This window comes from Glycine soja, chromosome 7 (genome assembly GCF_004193775.1).
Source record: "Glycine soja cultivar W05 chromosome 7, ASM419377v2, whole genome shotgun sequence".
Taxonomy (NCBI): Eukaryota; Viridiplantae; Streptophyta; class Magnoliopsida; order Fabales; family Fabaceae; genus Glycine; species Glycine soja.
The window spans coordinates 25,387,925-25,398,183 of record NC_041008.1 but is presented as its reverse complement, the minus strand read 5'-3'; the positions used below and the strand labels follow the sequence as shown (position 1 = coordinate 25,398,183).

The window sequence follows — 10,259 nt, the reverse complement described above, 5'->3', positions numbered from 1 at the left end:
TAATGCAGGTAGGGTACCCTAGAAATATAGGATTTTTCAGCCCTTGTATTTTAGGGCACCTAGACTAGTTTTTGTATTAGGGGTAGTTTTGTAATTTCACATGGACTAAGTGAATATTTGATGTGTGTTGGGAAATAAATTTAATTGAATTGGTAGAAGCCCAATCCAATTAAATTTTAAAGGGGGAGGTGAGCATTTGCGTACTACACCTCATTGCCACATCATATAGTCACATTTTGTCCATGTCCTTCATGCTTTACATGTCTCATGACACCTAAGCACACTAAGTGGAGAATCTTGGAATTGATGTTGGATTAGTGGACTGAACCATAACTAAAATTCACTAATCATAATTAGTGAAATTTCGACTCCAAAATTTGGCTCCACAAATTCAATTTCAAATTCAAGTGAACCATAACTGAACCTTTAGATCTAAATTTTCTTCCAAAATATTCATTAGAAAAAAAAACACAAAAATCTAAGTGTAAATCACTTAATCCATGTTGTCTTAGAGTCATGTTTAGTCATAGTAATTGTCACATTATGTTCTAAGTTTGTGTTGAATTTTTATTTTGTTTATTGAATTCTAGATACATTTGTTCATGTATTCTTGTGATTCTTAGCCTATATTTTGAATTTTGAGTCTAATTCATGCATGTTATTTAGTTCATAACATGTTCTAAATCAATTCCTAGAAGTAGTCTTGTTGTTGAACTCTTTTTTTTTTTTTGTTTTCTAAGTTTCCTACATAATGCCTATGATGAAGTTGAGTTGTGGTGCTAAGTTGTGGCTGGATTTGTGAATCAAAATAAGTCTTAAGCTCTCTTGAATTGTTTTATTCAAGATAATTGAGCATAAGCAAACACAAATTGTAACTATCCAAGCCTTAAGCAATATAAACACTACTCTTGATTTCTAGGTTGAAATCGCTGGTACTGGCAGCTTGAACATACGAACTTGTATAAATTACTAGGAATTGGTCACTACGTGTTTTGAGCTGAAATATTTACTAAATTTTCTAGAGATCTGGAACAAAATTATGAAAAAAGAACCAAGCGATTTGGATTAAAGGAAAAAATAAGAAAAATCACACAAGTTGGCTGAAAAATCAGTATCCAGGAAAAAAAAAGTGAAATGGAAGTGTGCTTGTCGTTTTGGCTCAAAATTTGTTCTATAATTGATGCCTATTTTATACCAATCCTAGTTCTGAAATTTCAATTGAAAATTATTGTGAAAACAAGTGCCAAAACTAGAGGTTTCTTGAGTCTTTTTTTTTAGTTTTTCTACTCTACTCTAGAGCCATTCTAGGTTTCTCTTTGAGTCCTGGCTTGCTTTTGTGTGCTTTTCATTGCTTTAATTGTTGAATAATCCTTGAAAAATTGTCTTGTTAAAAATCTATTGGTTTAGCTTTTATTTCATTTTTTTTGTCTTTGGTTATTGCTTGTCTCTTTGTTTCCTTGCTTGTGAGTTGCCATATAGGGAATTGGAAAGGAGGATGGGTGACATACCTTGAAGAATTTGAGTCAAGAAGCAAGGGGCCAACCACCTTAAGAGCTGTTGGACTAAGAAGCACTCCAAATTGAGTGAAACACCAAAGAGAGAATAGCCACCACAATTGAGAACTTTTTTTTTTGTAATTTTGTAATTGGCAATTTGCTTTGCTTTCAAATTTTGTAACAAAAAGGCCTTTCATTGGAAGTAAGTTGGGAGCCTCCAATAGGTCACCCTACTTTCATTTGTGTGTAATAATGTTAGGCAATTTTCCCTTAGGATAGTGATTTTTTTGTTGGGAACCTTAAATGAGGTCATCCAAACACTCTTAGGATCCTTTACCCTCCATTGTCAAACCGCCTAGATAGCTTGCCTTTTACCAATTAGTTTTTACCTTATCTTTCACACCTCTTTTAGTGTTTATTTTGGCTAGTTTCAACCATATTTTCTTTTACCTTTTGTTTTCAAACCCCCAACAAGAAAGAACCATAACTTAGGAACCAACCTGAGTCTTCATTCTTCATCTAGTGTTAATGGTGAGGGTTCTACTCCTAAGGACCCCTTGTATAAGATATTAGATGAGTTAAGATCCCTTAAGTTGTGGAAAGAAAGACAAGAGAGAAAAGAAAAAGGTAGAAAAAGAGTGGAAGAAATAAGTCAAGATGAGAGAGAGAAAATAAGAGACGAAGAAAGAAGAAAAATAATGAAAGAAATGATAAGAGAAAAACATGCCTCCTATAGTAGTCATGACTCTTGCAAGAGTTTAAGTGAAGAACTTAGTGACTATTATAGAGGGCGCCATAGTTCACATACTAAACATCACTCCCAAAGAAGAGAAAAGGATAGAAGGCCTCAAGAGGTTAACATTAGCCTCCCATAATTCCATGGGAAAGATAATGTTGAGGCCTACTTAGATTGGGAAATGAAGGTTGAACAACTCTTTGCTTGCCATCATATTAGCGAAGAGAGAAAAGTTCCATTGGCTACCCTTAGCTTTCAAGGGTATGCCCTTTATTGGTGGACTTTCCTTGCTAGGGAACAAAGGATTCATGGGGATCCTCCAGTAGAGTATTGGAATGATCTTAAGAGTGCCCTTAGGAAGAGGCATATTCCCTCCTTGTGGCGTCTAACCTGACTTATCTTCCTTTACTAGAAGTGGTGTCATCCAAATCTCCGTAGCCTGTATCAAGCGATCCGCTCCTAGTCAGGATCACATCAGTATGAGTGTTGAAGAATATAGACAACAAATGGAATTACTGTTTTTAAGAGCTGGACTTAGGGAGGAGGAAAGAACAACATAGCTAGGTTCTTTAGTGGGCTTAATATAGAAGTGAGGGACAAGGTTGAACTCCTTCCATATAGGGACCTAGATGAGCTAGTCCAACTTTGTATAAGAGTGGAGCAACAACTTAAAAGAAAGCCTTCTTCAAAATCTTATGGCTCTCACTCTTATCCAAGGAAGGACCAAGCCCATAGAATTTTGGGGGCTGCACCTTCAAAACCCAAGGAAGATAAGGGTAAGACCATAGAGAAATACACCCCTAAGACTAGTTCCCAAGAAAGGACTAGCAACATTAAATGCTTCAAATGTCTTGGGAAAGGTCATATTGCCTCTCAATGCCCCACAAAGAAAACCATGATCATGAGGGGTCAAGACATTTATAGTAGTCAAGAGGAGACTACTTCTTGCCCTTCCTCTAGTTGAAGTTAATGAAGCACTTGAAGGGCCCATGACCAGAGGCAGACTTAAACAGGCCCAACACGTCCAATGTTGGTCATTTGTATAGCTACCATTGATGATGATTGAAGGCCCAAGTGGAGAAAGATGAAAGCCCATAGGCAGAGGCACTACCAAGACTATTAATTGTTGCTGAAGGCCCAAGTTAAATATGTTTTTAGTTATAATTTTTAATTATTGTAATTTTGGCCCAAACTGTTTATGAGGCCCATGTCTATTTTTTATCTTTTTGTTCAGATACACTATAAGTAATGGTTTTTGTTTTCAATAAAGAAAACTTTTTGCATTTGATAAAATTTGGTGAGAGTTTCTCTCTGGGTTCCTTGTTGAACCAATCTCAGACTTATCAAGGTAATCCTTGTGGCGTCTACCCTTACTTATCTTCCTTCACTGGAAGTGGCATCATCCAAATCTCCGTAGCATGTATCAAGCAATCTGCTCCTAGTCAGGATCACATCATCTGGTATCAGAGCTTCGGCTCTTGATACAGGTTCTATCCTATCCTATTTTTTTTTTGTTTGTAATTTTTCCAGGTTTGTGTTTTGTCCTTGTGCTATTATTTGTTTTCTTGTTTGCGTTCTTGTTTGTGTCTTTGGGGTAAAAATTGCCTAATTGTCGAATTGCGAAATTGTCAAATTTTCCTAATGATGATTGCCTATTTAACGAATTGTAATAGCTGGATGTCTAAAAAAAAGAGAAAATAAAAAGAGAACGAAAAAAAAAGAAATAGAAAACAGTTGCAAAAAAAAAAAAAAAAGAAAGAATGAAAGAAAGAAAGAAAACAAAAAGGAAATAGTTGCAAAAAAAAAGTTCGGAAGAGATTTGGATGTTTGATCTTTGAACACAAAATTAAGGCAGTTTGATTCTTCTCTGAATTCTGATTGTTTTGACATATAGTGGGCCTCAAACGGACATCTGTAGCAAAAGTTATGAGCATTTGAAGTTTACTTGTCATATCTGTTATCCTATCTAATATCTTATTTGTTATCATATTTGTTACCCAAATTAAAGCTAATCTGTTATCCAAATCCAATCTAATATATTATCCAAATCCAATCTAATATATTATCCAAATCAAATCTAGTCTTTTATCCAAATCAAATTCAATCTGCTATCCAAATCAAGTCCAAGTTGTTATCCCAAATCAAATCTGTCTGTGATCATTATATTGTCATTCCTTTTATTTTATATTACCTTGTGTGTCTAATTTGGTCCATCCAGGAACTTAAGAGGGAACACGAGTGGTAAAAGGCAAGAGGGAATACATTACACAAAAGCCTATTGAGAGCATCAAACACGAGTGTACTACCATCTAAGAGTTAAACACATGAGTAGAGTGTGGTGAGGTCCTGAAACCTTAATAATTTTTATTGCAAACTTTTTTTTCTATTGAATTATGGCTGGAGCAAGTGGTGGTGGTGACGAGTATCATCAGTTGGACGGAGCTCAACGTCTGTTACTGGACGCGATGAATGCACAAATGCAACGTTTGTTGGACCGTACCAATAAGGAGGTCTTTGGACGACTAGAATTTTTAGAGAACCAAGCCAATCAGAATGCTAGACGAAATATAGCTGGGAACAAAGGTAACAATGGCGGTAACGACGGACTGAGGCAGAACCGGGTTGAGGGAGTAAAGCTCAATGTTCCTCCCTTCAAAGGCAGAAGTAATCCAGATGCCTACCTGGACTAGGAAATGAAGATTGAGCATGTATTTTCCTGCAATGACTACAATGAAGAGCAGAAAGTCAAGCTAACAACAGCTGAATTCTCCGACTATGCTCTTGTTTGGTGGCATAAATACCAGAGAGAAATGCTGAGAGAGGAACGACGGGAGGTAGATACATGGACTGAGATGAAAAGGGTGATGAGAAAAAGGTATGTGCCCACTAGCTATAACAGAACCATACGACAGAAACTCCAAGGGCTGTCACAAGGGAATTTAACTGTGGAAGAATATTATAAAGAGATGGAAATGGCGTTAGTGAGGGCCAACATTGAAGAGGACTCCGAAGACACAATGACTCATTTCTAGAATGGTCTAAACCCTGAAATCAGAGATGTTGTTGAATTATAGGAGTATGTGGCATTGGATGACTTGTTACATAGGGCACTCTGGGTCGAACAACAAATTAAAAGAAAAAGTGCAACAAGGAGGAACTCACCCAATACTTACAACCAGAACAGGGCCAACAGATCCAAGAAGGAGGGAGGTAATTCGTTCCGCCCTGCAGCCACATCCCCGCATGGAAAGTCAGCAATGCCCAGTGTAGGTGGAAGCAAACATAACACCTCCACTTCCTCATCCAATACTGGAACCAGAAACATAAAATGCTTCAAGTGCTTAGGCAGAGGACGGAGGACCATGATCATAAAGGCTGATGGAGAAATCACTAGTGAGTCTGAGATCAGTGAAGAAGAAGTGGAAGAGGAAGAGTATGAGGAGGAAGCTATGCAGGGTGATATGCTGATGGTGAGAAGGCTGTTGGGAAATCAGATGCAGCCACTGGATGACAATCGAAGAGAAAATATTTTCCACACCAGGTGCATAATTAATGGTAAGTTGTGCTCTTTAATTGTTGATGGAGGAAGCTGTACCAATGTTGCAAGTTCCAGATTAGTGTCCAAGCTGAATTTGGAAACTAAGCCCCATCCTAGACCATACAAACTTCAGTGGCTTAGTGAAGATGAAGAGGTAAAAGTGACTCAACAGGTGGAGGTGTGTCTCACCATTGGGAGATATAATGATAGTGTGTTGTGTGATGTGGTCCCAATGGAAGCGACCCATGTGCTGTTAGGAAGACCGTGGTAGTATGATACCAAGGCAGTGCATGATGGCTTCACCAACAAAATCTCTTTCAAGCAAGCTGACAAGAAAATTGTTCTCAAACCGTTATCTCCTAAAGGGGTTTGTGAGGATCAGATAAAAATGAGAGAAAAGAAAAAAAGTGAGACACTTGAGAGGAAAAAGAGTGAGACACTTGAGAGAAAAAAGAGTGAAACACTTGAGAAGGAAAAGAGTGAAACACTTGAGAAGGATAAGAGAGGAAAGAAAAAGAGTGAAACACTTGAGGGAAAACAACTTTGTTTAGCAACAAAAAGGGAGGTAAGGAGGGTGCTTTGTGCGAGACAACCCCTCTATTTATTGTTTTCTCAACGTTAGATGTTGCATGCTAACCCAATTGATGAATTTAAATTGCCTTCTGGTATTCAGTCTCTTTTGCAGGATTTTGATGATGTGTTTCCAAGAAGTGTACCGGATGGTTTGCCACCATTGAGGGGAATTGAGCATCACATTGATCTCATTCCAGGAGCATCCTTGCCCAATCGGCCAGCTTATAGGAGCAACCCACAAGAAACTAAGGAGATCGAAAGGTAAGTGTCCGAACTCCTGAGCAAAGGTTGGGTGAGAGATAGTATGAGTCCGTGCGCTGTACCTGTCATTCTAGTACCCAAGAATGATGGCTCATGGAGGATGTGTTCTGATTGTAGAGCCATAAACAATATCACCATCAAGTATAGGCATCCAATCCCCAGGTTAGATGATCTTCTTGATGAACTGTATGGTGCATGTGTGTTTTCCAAAATTGATTTGAAAAGTGGCTATAATCAGATTAGAATTAGAGAGGGAGATGAATGGAAAACTGCCTTTAAAACAAAATACGGTTTGTATGAGTGGATGGTTATGCCATTTGCTTTGACTAAGGCACCTAGTACTTTCAGGAGATTGATGAACCATGTTTTAAGGGAATTTATTGGGAAATTTGTGGTGGTGTACTTTGATGATATTCTTATTTATAGCACTAGTCTTGATTTGCATGCTGAACATTTGCAATCTATTTTAAGTGTGCTTAGGAAAGAAAAATTGTATGCCAACCTAGAAAAGTGCTCCTTTTGTACTAATCATGTGGTGTTTCTGGGTTTTGTTGTTAGTGCTGAGGGAGTACGGGTGGATGTGGAAAAGGTTAAGGCCATCCAAGAATGGCCAACACCTAAGATCGTGAGTGAGGTGAGGGGATTTCATGGTTTAGCAAGTTTCCATAGGAGATTTGTTAAGGATTTTAGTACATTGGCTGCACCTCTAACTGAAGTTGTTAAGAAGAATGTGGGTTTCAAATGGGGTAAGAAACAAGAAAAGGCCTTTGCTGCCCTCAAACATAGGTTAACTAATGCACCCATTCTTGCTATGCCTAATTTTGCAAAATCATTTGAAATTGAGTGTGATGCGTCAAATGTGGGTATTGGGGCTGTTTTGTTGCAAGAGGGACATCCGATAGCTTATTTTAGTGAAAAGTTAGGAGCCGCTGCCCTTAACTATTCAACTTATGATAAGGAATTGTATGCTTTGGTTAGAGCTTTACAAACTTCGCAGCATTACCTATTACCCAAAGAGTTTGTCATCCATAGTGATCACGAGTCCTTAAAATACTTAAAAGGCCAAGGAAAGCTTAATAAGAGGTATGCTAAGTGGGTAGAGTTTTTAGAGCAATTTCCATATGTCATCAAACATAAAAAGGGGAAAGGGAATGTAGTGGCTGATGCACTGTCTAGGAGACATGCTTTACTTGCTATGCTTGAAACTAAACTATTTGGTCTCGAGTCTTTGGAAGACATGTATGTGCATGACGTGGACTTTGCTGAAATTTTTGCTGCATGTGAAAAGTTTTCTGAAAATGGTTACTATAGGCATAATGGATTCTTGTTTAAAGCAAATAAATTGTGTGCGCCTAAGTGTTCCATTAGAGAGTTGATTGTGAGTGAATCCCATGAGGGGGGTCGATGGGACACTTTGGGATTCAAAAGACCCTGGAAATTTTGCAAGAGCATTTCTTTTGGCCTCATATGAGGCGTGATGTGCATAAGTTTTTTGGTCATTGCATTGTGTGTAAACAAGCTAAATCTAAGGTTAAACCTCATGGATTATATACTCCTTTGTCTGTTCCTAAATATCCTTGGACTGACATATCTATGGACTTTGTTTTGGGGCTGCCCAAAACCAAGAATGGAAAGGATTCTGTGTTTGTTGTTGTTGACAGGTTTTCTAAGATGGCACACTTTATCCCTTGCAAGAAAGTGGATGACGCTTGTCATGTGGCTGATTTGTTTTTCAAAGAAATAGTGCGGCTTCATGGATTACCGAGGAGCATTGTCAGTGATAGGGATGCAAAATTCCTTAGTCACTTTTGGAGGACCTTATGGGGTAAGATTGGTACTAAATTGTTGTTTTCTACTACTTGTCACCCACAAACTGATGGTCAAACTGAGGTAGTCAATAGGACTTTAGGCACACTGCTTAGGACTGTTTTAAAAAAAAATCTTAAATCTTGGGAAGCATGTTTGCCTCATGTTGAGTTTGCTTATAACCGGGTTGTCCATAGCACAACTAATTGTTCACCATTTGAGATAGTGTATTGATCGAGGTCGTACCCGAATCAAATAAACATGAAAATGCAGTAACTAGGAAGTGATCCTAGGTCGTTTCCCAACGAGCAGTGACAAACCAAATGTTCATAATATACTTGCAGTAACAGTAACGATTGGGGGGGTTTGTTTGTTTTGTGATTAAAGAGCAGAACAAGTAAACTGGAATACGAAACTACTAATGTTAAAAACGGGTTGTTTCCTCTGAGTCAGAAGCCATTTTCTTATCTTGGGTTATGGAGAATTCGTCCCTAACAGTCAACCACTTAATCCAACCCTATTTCAATTTACTAAGCGAAAATCAACTTAGGGTTGTCAATACGTGATTAGGCACCACATACACCAGTTAGCCCTTCGTCCATTAAGCATGAACGCAAGTTAGGCTCAGAGGTAATTAATCGAACACGAAGCGTGCACTGATTAATATTCACGAATTTGGGATAACTGGTGAAGGGAAAACTGCCAGGAAACCACATTACAAGCGAAACCTCAAAGAGAGTTGGGCTTCGTCCTCAAAAGGAAACAACACCAGAAAATCTAGCCTTCCATGGATTCAAACAGAAAACGCAAATGAAACATGAAGCAGAAACATAAATGAACAGTAACGTAAATGAACAGAAACGTAAATGCGACAGAAACGTAAATGAAAGTAGAAGAAGAAGCAAGAATGAACTCGTAATTAGAAGCAGAAAACGGAAATTTGCATTAAGAACGAAAACTGTAACAAGGGAACAGAAAAACGTGAAAACCTAAAACCAAAGCTCTGAATAATGAAAATAGCATAACAAAATGCCTTGCACAAATCCCAAGGCTGCTATTTAAAAAGAGTCACTCAAAGTCGCTGGGCCCTATTACAATACTCTGGCCCAAAACGAAATAAACACTGAACAACATAAAATAAAATTGCGAAATTTCCTAATTATAAATTAACTAAGGTAAGCGCTGCTTTATTTGCCCTCTTCAAGTCCACAACCAAAATCCGGATTAAGCCCAATGTTTCATTAATTCCTGAAATTAGATTAAAAACATCAAATTAGCTAAATGAGCCCAAATAATAAAACTGCCTAATTAATTGACAATTAAGACCAATCAGTAATTAAAATGGTGCAAAAAGGGTTTAGAAAATAGAAGAAAATGATGGCACATCATGTATAAATTTAATCCTTTGACTCCTCTTGATTTGTTGCCTATGCCTAACATTGCTATGTTTAAGCATAAGGACGCACAGGCTAAAGCTGAGTATGTGAAGAAGCTGCATGAGCAAGTGAAGGCTCAAATTGAAAAGAAAAATGCGGGCTATGCAAGGCAAGCCAACAAAAGCAGAAAGAAAGTCGTGCTTGAACTAGGTGATTGGGTTTGGGTACACCTGAGGAAGGAGAGGTTCCCAGAACACAGGAAGTCCAAGCTTCAACCTAGAGGAGACGGACCATTCCAAGTGTTGGAGAAGATCAACAACAATGCCTACAAGATTGACTTGCCTAGTGAGTATAATGTAAGTGACACTTTCAATGTAAGTGCCACTTTCAATGTAAGTGCCACTTTCAATGTGTCTTTTTGATGCAGATGGAAGAGCCTTGGATTTGAGGACAAATCCTTTTCAAGAAGGAGG

The 10,259-nt window shown here is 38.1% G+C and overlaps 1 protein-coding gene across 1 annotated transcript; it reads left to right on the top strand.

Annotated features, from left to right (window-relative positions):
- Positions 1–4,925: 4,925 nt before the first annotated feature.
- On the top strand, positions 4,926–8,075 carry LOC114420533. Its single transcript, XM_028386403.1, has 6 exons — positions 4,926–5,107; positions 5,339–5,948; positions 6,456–6,604; positions 6,722–6,790; positions 7,163–7,390; positions 7,583–8,075. Exons 1-6 carry the CDS (start codon positions 4,926–4,928, stop codon positions 8,073–8,075), a joined length of 1,731 nt encoding a protein of 576 aa, XP_028242204.1.
- The last annotated feature ends 2,184 nt before the right edge of the window (positions 8,076–10,259 follow it).